We start from the raw sequence: 18,446 nt of genomic DNA, 5'->3' as shown, positions 1-18,446 counted from the left end.
TGCATGATCAGATAAAGACAACGTTTAAATGCAATTTAATGCAGTACATTTTTTCTGTCAGAATGGAAATAATTCATTTAGTCAGAAATATTAAGTAGTTTATTGACGCAAATTATTTCCAGGCTTTCTTGGGCCACAGTACATAATGTGGCGGGCCATCTTGCCCCTGTTTTGTAAGTTTCATACCTGTGGCCCACAGTCTTAAATGAATACAATACATGTACCGTGGGTGTGGAAAGTTTGGGTGTCTTTACTTGACAAGGCTAAGCCCTATCATTCATTCATTAAAAAAAACGTGTGTGTTAATCCACACAAATACATTGGCTTTTCCATTTTAGTTTTTTAATTATGTGGAATCTCACAAAATTAGTTTCTTCCCTAATCAAATGTTATTTCTGGTTAAGTCAATCCTAATTGTAAATAACCCATTAAACTAAAACTAAAAACTGAATTGATTACAGTAAAACTGATAGGATGCGTAGTGCTTTTATTATGAAAGCCGGAAGTATTGTTTGTTTTTGTTTTTTTAGCTCTTGATGGCTATAATGTGTTACGGGAAGAAGGAGTTTACAAATATAATGTACTATATTTCAGATTATTCATATTTTACATGTCTTTTTCTGTATTTGTAGCACAAATAAGTTGTGCTTTTACGTTACATGTCAGAGGAGGGCAGTAATGCACCGAGAAGCTCTTTGCCATTCGGTAACGAAGAAGAAAACCGGAAGACAACAACAACAACAACAACAGGAACTATTTCTAGTGCAAGTTCTATCTTTCCTAATACTCGGTCTTCCCCGAGTTCTTTCAATCGTCATATTATACATCAATGCGTCATGGAGGATTATGGTGAAAATGATATTTTCCAGAAAATGCTTAGTATGAATTTAGTGCCAAGAAAAAATGGCACGTACGGATACAACGACACATCCCTTGGCGACTTTTCAGGTAGGTTGATTCTATTTGTGTCGATATCGCTTTATTATCGCTCTCATGTCTGTTGAAGTTGTTTTTTTTTGTTGCGTTTGTGTCTGAAATGTTCGATTTAACTACAAGTCACACATGTTGTCTGGCTACAGATTCCAGATGATTACGTAACACCTTAAACCTTCAGTTCAGTTTCAGTTTATTTCCAACATGCATACGATATAATGTGGTGCATCACATCTTTCCAGTTGTTTCATTACAGCACGTCCGAAAAGGAGTAGGAAGAAGCATGCAGAGCTTATTTAATCCTACCCCCTTTCATACCATAGCAATTTTATCCAATTTCATTGTTCTCTGTAACAGAACAGTGAACAAATAATAAATAAATAATATACCATAGTAAGTAGAGATGTTCGATAATGGCTTTTTTGCCGATATCCCGATATTGTTCAACTCTTAATTACCGATTCCGATATCAACCGATACAGATATATACAGTCGTGAAATTAACACATTATTATGTCTAATTTTGTTGGATGCATTAAACAATGTAACTTTACCATGAATTGATGAACGTTTTTCAACTAATAAGTTGAAAAACTTATTCGGGTGTTACCATTTAGTGGTCAATTGTACGGAATATGTACTGTACTGTGCAATCTACTAATACAAGTTGCAATCAATCAATCAATCAAAAACAAGGTTTTCCAAAATAAGAGAACAACTTCAACTCCAGTTGTGGAAAAAAGTGGCAACATGGCACTGCCATATTTATTATTGAAGTCACAAAGTGCATTATTTTTTTTTAACATGCCTCAAAACAGCAGCTTGGAATTTGGGACATGCTCTCCCTGAGATAATCCTAATACCCATTACATCTATGGGAAATACTATACTTTGACTTTCACAAAGTGCATTGTTTTTTAGTTTTTTTAAGCATGCCTCAAAACAACAGCTACAAAAACAATGAAGGCACACAGCTTCAGTCCAGAGTATACTAGAGCATACTTGCCAACCTTGACACCTCCAAATTTGGGAGATAGAGGGGGAGCGTGGTTGAGGTGGGCGGGGTTTGGTGGTAGCGGGGGTGTATATTGTAGCGTCCCGGAAGTGTTAGTGCTGCAAGGGGTTCTGGGTATTTGTTCTGTTGTGTTTATGTTGTGTTACCGTGCGGATATTCTCCCGAAATGTGTTTGTCATTCTTGTTTGGTGTGGGTTCACAGTGTGGCGCATATTTGTAACAGTGTTAAAGTGTGCAGAAATATGGGGAAATAACTACAAATGTGCACTACATTCGCTAACCGTGTTACAAAAAAGATCAGTTAGAATAATACATCCATCCATCCATCCATCCATCTTCTTCCGCTTATCCGAGGTCGGGTCGCGGGGGCAGCAGCCTAAGCAGGGAAGCCCAGACTTCCCTCTCCCCAGCCACTTTGTCCAGCTCCTCCCGGGGGATCCCGAGGCGTTCCCAGGCCAGCCGGGAGACATAGTCTTCCCAACGTGTCCTGGGTCTTCCTCGTGGCCTCCTACCGGTCGGACATGCCCTAAACACCTACTTAGGGAGGCGCTCGGGTGGCATCCTGACCAGATGCCCGAACCACCTCATCTGGCTCCTCTCGATGTGGAGGAGCAGCGGCTTTACTTTGAGCTCCCCCCGGATGACAGAGCTTCTCACCCTATCTCTAAGGGAGAGCCCCGCCACCCGGCGGAGGAAACTCATTTAGGCCGCTTGTACCCGTGATCTTGTCCTTTCGGTCATAACCCAAAGCTCATGACCATAGGTGAGGATGGGAACGTAGATCGACCGGTAAATTGAGAGCTTTGCCTTCCGGCTCAGCTCCTTCTTCACCACAACGGATCGATACAGCGTCCGCATTACTGAAGACGCCGCACCGATCCGCCTGTCGATCTCACGATCCACTCTTCCCTCACTCGTGAACAAGACTCCCGGTGAGGGTTGGACTCCGCCAAGGCTGCCCTTTGTCACCGATTCTGTTCATAACTTTTATGGACAGAATTTCTAGGCGCAGTCAAGGCGTTGAGGGGATCCGGTTTGGTGGCTGCAGGATTAGGTCTCTGCTTTTTGCAGATGATTTGGTCCTGATGGCTTCATCTGGCCAGGATCTTCAGCTCTCACTGGATCGGTTCGCAGCTGAGTGTGAAGCGACTGGGATGAGAATCAGCACCTCCAAGTCCGAGTCCATGGTTCTCGCCCGGAAAAGGGTGGAGTGCCATCTCCGGGTTGGGGAGGAGATCTTGCCCCAAGTGGAGGAGTTCAAGTACCTCGGAGTCTTGTTCACGAGTGAGGGAAGACTAGACTAGAGAGAATAATACATAATGTTGGATATAGAGAACACACAAACCCTTTATTTATTAAGTCAAAAATATTAAAGTTCGGTGATTTGGTAAAATTGCAAACAGCTAAAATGATGTACAAAGCAAACTATAACCTGCTACCAAAGAATGTACAACAATTCTTCTCAACTAAAGAGGAGAAATACAACCTTAGAGGAAAAAATAATTTAAAACATTTATATGCACATACAACACTTAGAACTTTTAGCATATCAGTATGTGGAATTAAATGATGGAATAGATTAAGTAAAGAAGTTAAAAATTGTACTGATATGATCCAGTTTAAGAGGTTGTTCAAAATAATAGTGCTTACAGAGTACAATGAAGAAGAATTATGAGAAATACTTTCAACCTTATTGAAAATAAGATATTCTTCATCTCAGTATGTTAATAATGACTGAATTAATTAATTAATTACATATTACAAAACTGTTGTACACTAATTCATAGATGTTATTTTATTATATGAAAAGGTCAGTAAATGATTCTATATATTTGTAAACGCTTTGAAGTGGGAAAGGGGTAGGATTAAATAAGCTTTGCTTCTTCCTACTCCTTTTCGGGCATGATGTAAAATGAAATTATATGAAATTGTGTGATGTATTATGATGTAAGTGTGTTCATGTTCGAAATAAACTAAAGAAAGAAAGAAAGTTGTTTATACGGCCACCCTCAGTGTGACCTGTATGACCGTTGACCAAGTATGCTGCATTCACTTATGTGTGTGTAAAATCCCATATATTATGTGACTGGGCTGGCACGGGGGCTTCACGGTGGCAGAGGGGTTAGTGCATCTGCCTCACAATACGAAGGTCCTGAGTAGTCTTGGGTTCAATCCTGGGCTCGGGATCTTTCTGTGTGGAGTTTGCATGTTCTCCCCGTGACTGCGTGGGTTCAATCAATCAATCAATCTTTATTTATATAGCCCTAAATCACAAGTGTCTCAAAGGGCTGCACAAGCCACAACGACATCCTCGGTACAAAGCCCACATACGGGCAAGGAAAAACTCACCCCAGTGGGACGTCGATGTGAATGACTATGAGAAACCTTGGAGAGGACCGCATATGTGGGTAACCCCCCCCCTCTAGGGGAGACCGAAAGCAATGGATGTCGAGTGGGTCTGACATAATATTGTGAGAGTCCAGTCCATAGTGGATCCAACATAATAGTAAGAGTCCAGTCCATAGTGGGGCCAGCAGGACACCATCCCGAGCGGAGACGGGTCAGCAGCGCAGAGATGTTCCCAGCCGATGCACAGGCGAGCGGTCCACCCCGGGTCCCGACTCTGGACAGCCAGCACTTCATCCATGGCCACCGGACCTGTGCCTGCCCCCCCCCCCCCCCCCCTCAAGGAAAAGGGGAGCAGAGGAGAAAAGAAAAGAAACGGCAGATCAACTGGTCTAACAGGGGGGCTATTTAAAGGCTAGAGTATACAAATGAGTTTTAAGATGGGACTTAAATGCTTCTACTGAGGTAGCATCTCTAATTGTTACCGGGAGGGCATTCCATAGTACTGGAGCCCGAATAGAAAACGCTCTATAGCCCGCAGACTTTTTTTGGGCTCTGGGAATCACTAATAAGCCGTTCTTTGAACGCAGATTTCTTGCCGGGACGTATGGTACAATGCAATCGACAAGATAGGACGGAGCTAGACCGTGTAGTATTTTATACGTAAGTAGTAAAACCTTAAAGTCACATCTTAAGTGCACAGGAAGCCAGTGCAGGTGAGCCAGTATAGGCGTAATATGATCAAACTTTCTTGTTCTTGTCAAAAGTCTAGCAGCCGCATTTTGTACCAACTGTAATTTTTTTAATGCTAGACATAGGGAGACCCGAAAATAATACGTTACAGTAGTCGAGACGAGACGTAACGAACGCATGAATAATGATCTCAGCGTCGCTAGTGGATAAAATAGAACGAATTTTAGCGATATTACGGAGATGAAAGAAGGCCGTTTTAGTAACACTCTTAATGTGTGATTCAAACGAGAGAGTTGGGTCGAAGATAATACCCAGATTCTTTACTGATTCGCCTTGTGTAATTGTTTGGTTGTCAAATGTTAAGGTGGTATTATTAAATAAATGTCGGTGTTTAGCAGGACCAATAATCAGCAATTCCGTTTTCTTGGCGTTGAGTTGCAAGAAGTTAGCGAACATCCATTGTTTAATTTCATTAAGACACGCCTCCAGCTGACTACAATCCGGCGTGTTGGTCAGCTTTAGGGGCATGTAGAGTTGGGTGTCATCAGCATAACAATGAAAGCTAACACCGTATTTGCGTATGATGTCGTCTAGCGGCAGCATGTAAATACTAAAGAGTGCAGGGCCAAGAACCGAACCCTGAGGGACTCCGCACGTTACCTTAACATAGTCCGAGGTCACATTATTATGGGAGACGCATTGCATCCTGTCAGTAAGATAAGAGTTAAACCACGACAAAGCTAAGTCTGACATACCAATACGTGTTTTGATACGCTCTAATAAAATATTATGATCGACGGTATCGAAAGCAGCGCTAAGATCAAGAAGCAGCAACATAGATGACACATCAGAATCCATCGTTAGCAGTAGATCATTAGTCATTTTTGCGAGGGCTGTCTCCGTAGAGTGATTTGCCCTGAAACCTGATTGAAAAGGTTCACAGAGATTGTTAGACACTAAGTGTTCATTTAGCTGCTGTGCGACAATTTTTTCGAGGATTTTCGAAATAAAGGGAAGGTGGGACACCGGTCGGTAGTTTACCATGAGGTCAGGATCAAGGTTAGGTCTTTTGAGCAAAGGATGAATAACCGCTTTCTTGAATGCTAGGGGAACAGTGCCAGAGGAAAGTGATAAGTTTATAATATTTAGCACTGATGGACCTAATAATACAAAAAGCTCCTTGATAAGTTTCCCAGGAAGTGGGTCAAGTAAACATGTTGTTTGTTTTATCCCACTTACACGCTGTAATAGTTCCTCTAATGTTATTTCATCAAAAAGAGAGAGACTATTTTGTATTGCAGTATCCGTCGTAGATACAGTTGTATCTGTGTTCATAGAACCCAGTTGTAGCTGGGATGCGTTGTCTTTAATCTCCTTTCTAATGAGTTAAATTTTCTTATTAAAGAAATTCATAAAGTCATCTGCCGAGTGGGTGGAGCTATTGGGAGGAGTCCCTTGTTGGGTTAGCGATGCTACTGTACTAAACAAAAATTTAGGGTCGTTTTTGTTGAGGCGGATGAGATTTGAGTAATATTTAGCTTTAGCTAAGGTAAGCATGCGTTTATACGATATTAAACTATCACTCCATGCTTGATGGAAAACCTCAAGCTTGGTCGCGCGCCATTTGCGTTCCAACTTTCTACATGATAATTTATGAGCTCTGGTTTCCTCTGTAAACCATGGGGTGCGCCTTTTAGGGGCCCTTTTTTGTTTTAGCAGTGCTATACTATCAATGGTTTTGCGCAGGGCATTGTCAAAGTTGTTAGTGAGGTTATCAATAGAGCCGACATAATTTGGGAATGGTGCCATTACCGAAGGCAGTAGGTCAGCAAGAGTCATCGTTGTGGCAGCATTAATGTTGCGGCTGCTATAGCAGTTATTATTATTATTAGTTTGTTGACAATGAGTCAGAACTTCGAATTTTATAAGGTAATGATCGGACATTACTTTAGTATACGGGAGTACCATAACTTTGGAGGTGGTGACACCCCTGACCAGCACTAGATCTATCGTATTGCCGTTGCGATGCGTAGGTTCATTTATTATTTGTGTAAGACCACAGCTATCAATTATAGTCTGGAGCGCCACGCACTGAGGGTCCGATGGGGTATTCATATGGATATTAAAGTCCCCCATTATGATTATATTGTCTGCGTGCGTCACTAGATCAGCAACGAACTCTGAGAATTCATTAATAAAGTCCGAGTAGGGCCCTGGGGGGCGGTAGATAACAGCCATATCGAGAGGCAGCGGTGCGACAGACCTCATAGTAAGCACCTCAAACGATTTGTATTTATTATTTAGGTTAGGGGTAAGGTTAAAGTTTTCATTGTATATTAGTGCGACCCCCCCACCCCTTTTAAGGGGACGGGCAATATGCGCATTCGTATAGTTAGGAGGAGATGCCTCATTTAGGGCAAAAAATTCGTCTGGTTTGAGCCAGGTTTTGCTAAGACCAATGACGTTAAGATTGTTGTCTCTAATGACCTCATTAACTAATAACGTTTTGGGAGACAATGATCTTATGTTTAAAAAGCCCATATTATAAGTATTGGGCTGTTTTGACGAGTTTTTGTTTAAATTATCCGTAGTAGAAATATTAATAATGTTGCGTTTATTATACGTAGTGCACTTTAAATAGTTTCGACCATATCTAGGAATTGATACAACGGGAATTTTCAGATTGTTTGCTTGATGCTGCGATCGACTGAACGCATCATGATTTGCCACCTCAGTAGAATGCATATCTACCCCGGACACATTCACAACAGAAAACACATTATGTGAGTTGTGTGTTATTCTAAGAAAATTGCTATGCGTACAGGAATTATCCAGCCTGGTGCTGGCTAGTTCTAGCTTAACTGACTCCTCACCCGGACTAGCAGGCTCTGTAATTGCCTGTGACCGGGCTTGCTCTAGTGTAGTTAGTCAAATGTGACTTAAACAGTAGTCTATGTTCTTAGACAGGATGATGGCGCCTTCCTGGTTAGGGTGAAGGCCGTCCCTCATCAGCAAGCCTGGTTTGCCCCAGAAAGAGGGCCAATTATCAATAAACGTTAGTCCCTGTTGTCTACAGAAGCTAGTTCCCTCCGGGTACTCCGGCTTCCTCCCACCTCCAAAGACATGCACCTGGGGATAAGTTGATTGGCAACGCTAAATTGGCCCTAGTGTGTGGATGTGAGTGTGAATGTTGTCTGTCTATCTGTGTTGGCCCTGCGATGAGGTGGCGACTTGTCCAGGGTGCACCCCGCCTTCCGCCCGATTGTAGCTGAGATAGGCTCCAGCGCCCCCCGCGACCCCAAAAGGGAATAAGCGGTAGAAAATGGATGGATGGATGGGCTGGCACGCTGTTTGTATGGAGGAAAAGCGGACGTGACGACAGGTTGGAGAGGACACTGAAGGCAGTGCCTTTAAGGCACGCCCCCAATAATGTTGTCCGGGTGGAAATCGGGAGAATGGTTGCCTAGGGAGGGGCACTGAAATTCGGGAGTCTCCCGGGAAAATCGGGAGGTTGAAACTGATACCGATAATTTCCGATATTACATTTTAAAGCATTTATCGGCCAATATTATCGGACATCTCTAATAGTAAGCAAACAAATATTAAATACATAAATAATCTGTGCACCAAATCGGTGAATTTCAATATTTTTGATTCAATAAATAACAGGGTTTGTATGTTCTCTATATCCAACATTATGTATTATTCTAATTGATCTTTTTTGTAACACTGTTAGTGAATGAAGCGCAGTTGACAAATCAATCAATCAATCAATCAAAGATTATTTATACAGCCCTAAATCACGAGTGTCTCAAAGGGCTGCACAAGCCACAAAGACATCCTCGGCTTAGAGCCCACATCAGGGCAATCAACCCAATGGGCTACAATGAGAAACCTTGGAGGCGACCGCAGATGTGGTTGCCATGCTTCACCCATTTTCTTTATTGAAAACCTTATAACGCTTTGAATTTTAGCATCACCCATATGTCTAATCCAGGGGTCCCCAAACTACGGTCTGCCAGCGCCCAAAATCCAAACCGCGGGGAGTCCTGAGTAAAAAAAAAAAGAAAAATGTTTTTTTTAATTAAAAAAAATATTATTTCTTAAATCTGTCCTTTCTAGCCCATCCATCAATCCATTTTATACCGCTTCTTACTCTCGGGGTCTCCTAGCCACTCAGGCAAATCATATTGTCTAAAAGTGCCTTTTCCCATCGATAACGCAAACCGGCAAGTGCGCGCTCTTTTAGTCAATTAGTGCACGAGGGGAAAATATTGTTGGGGAAACGTAAAATAGACCCTAAGTGTAGAGTTTTTAAACATCAGTGGACATATGACGTTTTTTGTTCAGTGTAAGGAAAAGCTGGCCAAATTTTTTTTCAAGCCAATACCGCCCTCGGTTCAAAAAGTTTGTAGACCCCTGGTCTCATCTGTCTCGGTAAAGTTTGAAAGCGATGAGATGAAATATCTAGGAGGATCTGGTTACAGAACAACATCTGGAAATAGAAGTACATAAAAGATGCAGCGTTGCATGTTAACTGAATTAAACACACAACTGATATTTATATATGGCGATGGAAGGGCTAAATTCCTCACTGGTTGGGCTGTTGCGTGGTAAAAAATCCCTGTTTGGTCTGCGGATCATTGGAAACGTTTTCACTTTGGCCCTTGGATGCAAAAGGTTTGGGCACCCCTGATGTAAACGCTGAGACGAGGGAAATTTCGGATTATAAGTTCCAAAAAAGTGGGATAAGTGAAACTCAGAGACAGTTACCACGGTAACTTGATCCTAACCAGCTCCCTGGCATAGTTTTTGAATGCTCCTGATAAATGTGAAGCAAGCTGTCAGACATGATGTGTTTATGACTTCGTAACCAGTAGATACTAAAACAAAATAATTACTAAAGATTTATGTTTGGAGAGGATTTTGAGGTCATGGTTAGTTAGAAATACAATCATATCTTGCTAAAATCCCCTGATGTTGGATATTTATTATTACATTGATTTGTTAGGATTTAATATATTTAACAAAGAGTATATTGTTTAGTTTTGTCATCATTGTAAAATCTGTGATACATCCTGCTGAGTCCTCCAAACTAATACACACGTCTCACTGTGTAGGATGCTGGTTCTCAGGAGATATTGCTTTATAAACATAAAGTGAACTGGTTAGAGAAAAACTATCTTGTTAGTAAAAAGAACAAAAAATGATATATCTATAGCTTGATTTCAGATATTTACTCATAAAAAAATATATTAAATAAAAAGTAGATTTTGGGGCATTTAATTATTCCAAATATGAGCTAAATTACAAACCCTGTTTCCATATGAGTTGGGAAATTGTGTTAGATGTAAATATAAACGGAATACAATGATTTGCAAATAATTTTCAACCCATATTCAGTTGAATATGCTACAAAGACAACATATTTGATGTTCAAACTGATAAACTTTTTTTGTTGTTGCAAATAATCATTAACTTTAGAATTTGATGCCAGCAACACGTGACAAAGAAGTTGGGAAAGGTGGCAATAAATACTGATAAAGTTGAGGAATGCTCATCAAACACTTATTTGGAACATCCCACAGGTGAACAGGCAAATTGAGAACAGGTGGGTGCCATGATTGGGTATAAAAGTAGATTCCATGAAATGCTCAGTCATTCACAAACAACGATGGGGCGAGGGTCACCACTTTGTCAACAAATGCGTGAGCAAATTGTTGAACAGTTTAAGAAAAACCTTTCTCAACCAGCTATTGCAAGGAATTTAGGGATTTCACCAGCTACGGTCCGTAATATCATCAAAGCGTTCAGAGAATCTGGAGAAATCACTGCACCTAAGCAGCTAAGCCTGTGACCTTCGATCCCTCAGTACTGCATCAACAAGCGACATCAGTGTGTAAAGGATATCACCACATGGGCTCAGGAACACTTCAGAAACCCACTGTCAGTAACTACAGTTGGTCGCTACATCTCTAAGTACAAGTTAAAACTCTCCTATGCAAGGCAAAAACCATTTATCAACAACACCCAGAAACGCTGTCGGCTTCGCTGGGCCCGAGCTCATCTAAGATGGACTGATACAAAGTGGAAAAGTGTTCTGTGGTCTGACGAGTCCACATTTCAAATTGTTTTTGGAAACTGTGGACGTCGTGTCCTCCGGACCAAAGAGGAAAAGAACCATCTGGATTGTTCTAGGCGCAAAGTTGAAAAGCCAGCATCTGTGATGGTATGGGGGTGTATTAGTGCCCAAGACATGGGTAACTTATACATCTGTGAAGGCGCCATTAATGCTGAAAGGTACATACAGGTTTTAGAGCAACATTTGTTGCCATCCAAGCAACGTTACCATGGACGCCCCTGCTTATTTCAGCAAGACAATGCCAAGCCACGTGTTACATCAACGTAGCTTCATAGTAAAAGAGTGCGGGTACTAGACTGGCCTGCCTGTAGTCCAGACCTGTCTCCCATTGAAAATGTGTGGCGCATTATGAAGCCTAAAATACCACAACGGAGACCCCCGGACTGTTGAACAACTTAAGCTGTACATCAAGCAAGAATGGGAAAGAATTCCACCTGAGAAGCTTAAAAATGTGTCTCCTCAGTTCCCAAACGTTTACTGAGTGTTGTTAAAAGGAAAGGCCATGTAACACAGTGGTGAACATGCCCTTTCCCAACTACTTTGGCACGTGTTGCAGCCATGAAATTCTAAGTTAATTATTATTTGCAAAAAAAAAAAAGTTTATGAGTTTGAACATCAAATATCTTGTCTTTGTAGTGCATTCAATTGAATATGGGTTGAAAAGGATTTGCAAATCATTGTATTCCGTTTATATTTACATCTAACACAATTTCCCAACTCATGGGTTTGTACTTTCAAAGAGCAAAATAACCTGAGCAAATAGAAAATAGGTATACAACAAAGTTCCTGGTTAGAAAAAAATAAATATTGTCACTTCATAATATTTAACTTAATGATATAAGCAATATTATCATTTTCCCCTGCTTCAATGTTTTATCAAACTAAAATGAGACCATTCCTTTTTTTACATGTGTGCCAATAAGAAAATATAATTAAATGTTAAATCAATAAACATTACACATTGACTCCGTCAATAATTATCTCTCACTTCAGGTCAATATTATGTTACTCTATTTCTTTTCATTGTAAAAAAAAAAAAGGTGTTCAAAGTAACCATGTGTGCATATGTTAATGCTATTATGTTTTTCCAGAGATGTGGTATGGCGTTTTTATGTGGGCAGCAGTCTCCTCTATGATCTTCCACCTTCCTGCAACTCTGCTGGCATTCGTTGCACTTCGGCAGCACAAAATGGCCCGACTGATGCCCATCGCCATCCTCTTAATGGGCATTGTTGGACCAGTGGGTGGAGGAGTCCTCACCAGTAGGTTCTCTGCTTTTGTCACTCTGTGATAAATTAGCATATTTAGATTGTAGATTTTGAGTCCAGTTTACAGCGTGCTGCTACTTTATGGCATAGTGAAATTACTAGAGATGTCCGATATTATCGGCCTGCCAATATTATCGGCCGATAAATGCATTAAAATGTAATATCGGAAATTATCGATATCGTTTTTTTTATTATCGGTATCAGGTTTTTAAAACATTTTTTTTATTTTTATTAAATCAACATAAAAAACACAATATACACTTACAATTCGTGCACCAACCCAAAAAACCTTCCTCTCCCATTCACACTCATTTACACTCATTCACACAAAAAGATTGTTTCTTTCTGTTATCAATATTCTGGTTCCTACATTATATATCAATATATATCAATACAGTCTGCAAGGGATACAGTCCGTAAGCACACATGATTGTGCGTGCTGCTGGTCCACTAATAGTACTAACCTTTAACAGTTAATTTTACTAATTTTCATTAATTACTAGTTTCAATGTAACTGTTTTTATATTGTTTTACTTTCTTTTTTATTCAAGAAAATGTTTTTAATTTATTTATCTTATTTTATTTTATTATTTTTTTACGTACGTTTAAGTACCTTATCTTCACCATACCTGGTTGTCCAAATTAGGCATAATAATGTGTTAATTCCACAACTGTATATATCGGTTGATATCGGTATCGGTAATTAAAGAGTTGGACAATATCGGAATATCGGATATCGTCAAAAAACCTTTATCGGCCATCCCTAGAAATTACTTAATGAAAGGTTATGAGATACGTTTTTTTTTTTTTTGTTTTTTTTTTTTTACAGAAATTGTTCAGATTGTTATTTTAGCTGCCATGTATTGACCATAAATAACTAGCTTACCAGTAAGCAGAGCAAAGATCATACTACTCTGCATACTAGTACATACTAGTTAGCAGGTGGGGTGTGCAGTCATACACTGTTTTATGCCACAACTCACCATAAATATAGTAGTATTGAGCCATGTGAATGGTAGTTAAAACAGTTAAAATGTTCCATCAGCTGTAAAAGAAAAAAAAAAGGATGACACCTCATGGTTTGTAATGTTTTCACATGACTGTAAATGGCATGGTTGCTATAGTTTGTACTCAATATGTTTTTAGAAGAGATGCTAGTAATAATCCAGATATACCGTATTTTTCGGATTATAAATCACAGTTTTTTTCATAGTTTTTATACTCTGGAGCGATTTATGTGTGAAATTATTAACACATGACCGTAAAATATCTTGTCTACCTTTGGAGTTGGCAGAGTTGTTTAGAAGCGACACTGAGGAAGAAGATTTAATCGGATTTAGCGATTAGGAGTGACAGATTGTTTGGTAAACGTATAGTATGTTCTATATGTTATAGTTATTTGAATGACTCTTACCATAATATGTTACGTTAACATACCAGGCACGTTCTCAGTTGGTTATTTATGCGTCATATAAAGTACACTTATTCAGCCTGTTGTTCACTATTCTTTATTTATTTTAAATTGCCTTTCAAATGTCTATTCTTGGTGTTGGATTTTATCAAATAAATTTCCCCCAAAAATGCGACTTTTTTTCCTTCTTTATTATGTATTTTCGACCGGTGCGACTTATACTCCAGAGCGACTTATAACCCAAAAAATACGGTAACCATAGGACAAATGGTCAATGACATATGGACAATTATTTGCTAATCCCCGCAACATAGATGTTTTGCTTGATGGCGGCCGTGTTTTTCAACCAAACTTGCTTGAAATGTTAAGATGGAATAGATAAAACAGGCTGACATTACGCTTCTGGAATGTCCTTTCCGCAAAAAGCCGCTGCCTGACCAGGGCTCAGAAAATCTGCAAAGACTCCTCCCACCCCCACCAAGGACTGTTTTCACTGCTGGACTCTAGAAAGAGGTTCCGCAGCCTCCGAAGCAGAACCTCCAGTTTCTGTAACAGCTTCTTCCCTCAGGCCGTAAGAAACTTGAACGCATCATAATTAGATTATCCCCTCAACTCCCCCCAAAATGGATTAACTCGCTGGAATAAAAAAGACAATATAACATACATCCATAAACGTGGACGCATGTGAAAAAGTGCAATATATTTATCTGTACAGTAATCTATTCATTTATTTATATATATTTATATATATTTATTTATTTTATATATATATTATATATTTTTTATATGTATTTATTTATTTATATATGCACCTTATTGCTTTTTTTATCCTGCACTACCATGAGCTTATGTAACGAAATTTCGTTCTTATCTGTGCTGTAAAGTTCAAATTTGAATGACAATAAAAAGGAAGTCTTAGTCTAAGTCCAAATGTATGAAAGGCCTATAATCAGCCAAATTTAGTCACAAACAAGAGTAGGGATGGGTATCTTTCACATTTGAACCAATATACGACCAATTTCTGGTACCTGGGAATTGATGCCAGTACTCAACAGTACCAATTTTCAGTACTTTTGTGTGTGTACTTAAATAAATTAATAAAACCATTTTCTTTCTAACATTTAAAAATGAGCTGATTATGATAACTGTGCTGTCCAGTTGTTATATCTTGTTTTCTTACTACACTTCTGAGGCTCTTTGGCAAGTATTATATTGCTGGGATGTTACATACGCCCAATGAATACTGGTGGTAGTCAAGCCAGCTCTGTTTTCAATGGCTACCTGGAGCCATTTTGCCTTTCTCGAAGAAAAAAGACCCTTTGTTTGTGTTGTTTTCGGCTGTACGAACTGTTCAAATCAGGAAAAGGATAAATTAGGGCTGGGCGATATATCGATATACGCAATATATCGCGGGTTTGTCTCTGTGCAATATAGAAAATGACTATATCGTGATATCGGAGTATTCGTTCTCATGCAGTTGCTTTTAGCTGCTGGCATTACACTACAGGCTCTTCCCACTCTTTCTTGTGTCTCCTTCTCACAGACAGCAAGCGCACCTTCTTACATACGTCACATACTGTCACGTTATACGTCACATACGTATACGCCCTCGCGCAGCAGAGAGGTAGCAGCATGGCTAAAGTTAGCTGTGGTGCGAGTGGTAATACGAGAGAAAGAAGGTGCGAATCTGGTAACAAATGAAGGAAGAATTAATTCCCAAGAAAAACAGCACGGGGTCCATCGTCTGGCGGTGGTTTGGCTTCAAGTGGGAATATGTCGAACAGACAACCATAATTTGTCAAGTGTGGGGCAAAAGCGTTTCTACAAAAAGTAGCATTGCTGCTAATATGTAGCATCATTTGAAAATTCACCCGTTAGAGAATCAAGAGGGCTAACTCCGCATGTCAACATCTCTGTTCGGTGCCACATGCCCACACCATCAAAATGCAGAGGCAAACATTTCCAGATCAACACCGTATGAAAAAAAGAGTCCACGACAAAAGGAGATAATGTCAGCAGGAACCTACCACATAGCGAAGGACGTACACTATTTGATTTCCTATTATGCAGCTCATTTTTATTTGACACTTATTGAAATATCTTGTGTGACATCATGTTTTTAAACTATTGTAGTGGCGTTCTGTACAAAAAGTGCACTTTAATTTAGTGTTGTTTTGATATGTCATCTTAGTGATGACTCATGCACAAAAGTGCACTAATAGCTTGTTTTAAAATGTCTCTGACAATCTTGCACTTTCTGTTTTGGAAATGACATGAATGTTTGTGCCACTGCTTAATAACTGTTTAATAAATACACTTTTGGTAAATTGACTTAGTTGTGATTTCCTTCTCTGCCTGAAAGTTTAAAATGAGCATATATTAATGCAGTATGAAGAAGAATGTTTTAATGTAGACACATAGAATCATCATACTGCTGTGATTATATGCATCAAGTGTTAATTCAAGGCTAAGGCAAAATATCGAGATATATATCGTGTATCGCGATATGGCCTAAAAATATCGAGATATTAAAAAAAGGCCATATCGCCCAGCCCTAGGATAAATGTTTCTTCAGCGCTCCTTGAGAGGTAATCAAAAAGGGAGGAAAAGTGAAATATTTTTAGAAACGAGGAGATAAGCAGCACAATGTGTAATATGTTTTCCTGTTGTTGATCCGCTAAAATAATATAAAGCCCTGAAATGTGTTTTACCTTTTTTTTTTTGGTAAGGTGCAGCCATTGCAGGAGTTTACAAGGCAGCAGGGAAGAGGATGATGTCTCTGGAGGCGCTGGTGTTTGGTGTGGGACAGTCCTTCTTCATCCTGCTCATTTCCTTCCTCCGGGTGCTTGCCACCCTTTAGCAGCGCCGGAGCCGCTTGGCTGTGATTGGAATCCCACTTTTCTGCTGGTCGGGCAATTTTAAGACCAAACAGGCCTCGGGTGTGATCATGTGATCATTACATGCTGTGTGTGGAGTTTCTCCTGCTAAAACATCACTGTAGAGCAAACTCACATCCAAAATGTAGGATCTGGTCCTGCTTGCTTTGCCCTTTGAAGCAGCACAGAAGAAAAAATAAGAAACTGGAAAGCGACGGCATTGAGTGGACCTGGTGAGGCCCAACGGACTGAAGAGGAAAACATGGCATACGGAAGTTGGAAAGTCATTCAAACAATTCAACTTAGTTTGAGATATTGTTGCTTGCCAAGCTGCACTAGTCAGAGAAATGGAATCAAGTGACTTGGCTGGTGCTGTGTTGCTTTATTGATCTTAATCCCTATTTTTATTCTAGGAGCCTACACCAGGAGTGTCCAAAGTGCTACCCAGGGTCCAATTTCGGCCCACAGCTTGTTTTTTTTTATCTACCCTCTGCGGCTCAATAAAATTAAATGAATTCATTCTCGAGATGTTATTAGTAATGCTGTCAAACAATACATTTTTACAAGTGATTAGTCCGCAGTGCTCCCGCAAAGTATTCACAGCGCTTGAATTTTCCCACACTTGCAGCCTAATTCCAAAATGGAATAAATACATTTTTGTCCTCAAAATTCTACACACAATACCCCATGAAGTGAAGTTTTTTGTTGTTGTTTTTCTTAGAAATGTTTGCTAATTTGTTAAAAATAAATACTAAGAAATCACATCTACTTAAGTATTCACAGCTATATTTTGAGTACAAAAATTAATTTATTTCATTTTGGAATAAGGCTGTAACGTAGCAAAATGTGGAAAAGGTCCAAACTTTCCGGATTCACTGTAAAGTCATCCGGAAAGTATTTATTAAAATGTATTAAAAATAATAAACCAGAACACCCTGGATAAAAAAAACAACACTTCCCATCCAACTTTATGGAGCATGAGAGGTGCTGCAAAGAGATAGGTGTGTCTTCCTTGTGGCGTCGTAATCAAAAAGGCTTCAGGCAGTAGTTACAGTAATAACAAAAGTATTTGGCAAAGGCTGTGAATACTGTCATTTTTTGTTTTGTTTTAATGCAATTTTTATTTTTAAAAAAAAAAGCATTTTTACATTGTCATTATGGGGTATTGTGTGTAGAATTTTGAGGACAAAATGAATGGTACTTTAACTTTAACTTAAATATATTCCATTTTGGAATAAAGCTGTAACATGACAAAATGTGGACAGAGCGAAGCATTTTGAATACTTTTCAGATGCACTGTATGCGATTCATGCACGATTTTTTGCGATCAATCGCAGGAGTTAACTTGTTTTTTTTTACTTCAATGTACAGAATGTATGAAAGCGGCTCACAGCGTCCTTCAATTTTACTGAATTTTGCGGCCCTTTTGGACACACCTGGGCTACACCATCTGACGAGAACAAAAAGTATATATTTGATGTTCTTAGTGAAGCAGGACAATTCAAATGGCTCTTCTTCAGTTTTTATTTTTTTATGATTTGAGTTTAAAGATGCATTTTATAGAGCCAGTTTTATTTTGAGCAGTCTTTATATTTATGATTAGTACACTGCTTCATCGTCACTACATGTAATTAAAGTCTTCAATTAAGATTTATTGTTTTGAAATTAATTCATGTCTTGTAAGAAAATAAAAGTGTTGTAATATCCATCCATCTTCTTCCCCTTATCCAAGGTCAGGTCACGGGGGCAGCAGCCTAAGCAG

The 18,446-nt window shown here is 39.5% G+C and overlaps 1 protein-coding gene across 1 annotated transcript; it reads left to right on the top strand.

Annotated features, from left to right (window-relative positions):
• The first annotated feature begins 687 nt into the window (after nucleotides 1-687).
• On the top strand, nucleotides 688-17,210 carry tmem170a (transmembrane protein 170A). The gene is made up of 3 exons (XM_061969772.2): nucleotides 688-948; nucleotides 12,221-12,391; nucleotides 16,538-17,210. The coding sequence occupies exons 1-3, from the start codon at nucleotides 837-839 to the stop codon at nucleotides 16,666-16,668; spliced, it is 414 nt and encodes a 137-aa protein (XP_061825756.1). The 5' UTR covers nucleotides 688-836; the 3' UTR covers nucleotides 16,669-17,210.
• Nucleotides 17,211-18,446: the final 1,236 nt, after the last annotated feature.

Source organism: Nerophis lumbriciformis, linkage group LG10 (genome assembly GCF_033978685.3).
Source record: "Nerophis lumbriciformis linkage group LG10, RoL_Nlum_v2.1, whole genome shotgun sequence".
NCBI lineage: Eukaryota > Metazoa > Chordata > Actinopteri > Syngnathiformes > Syngnathidae > Nerophis > Nerophis lumbriciformis.
This window is presented reverse-complemented; position numbering and strand designations above follow the sequence as displayed.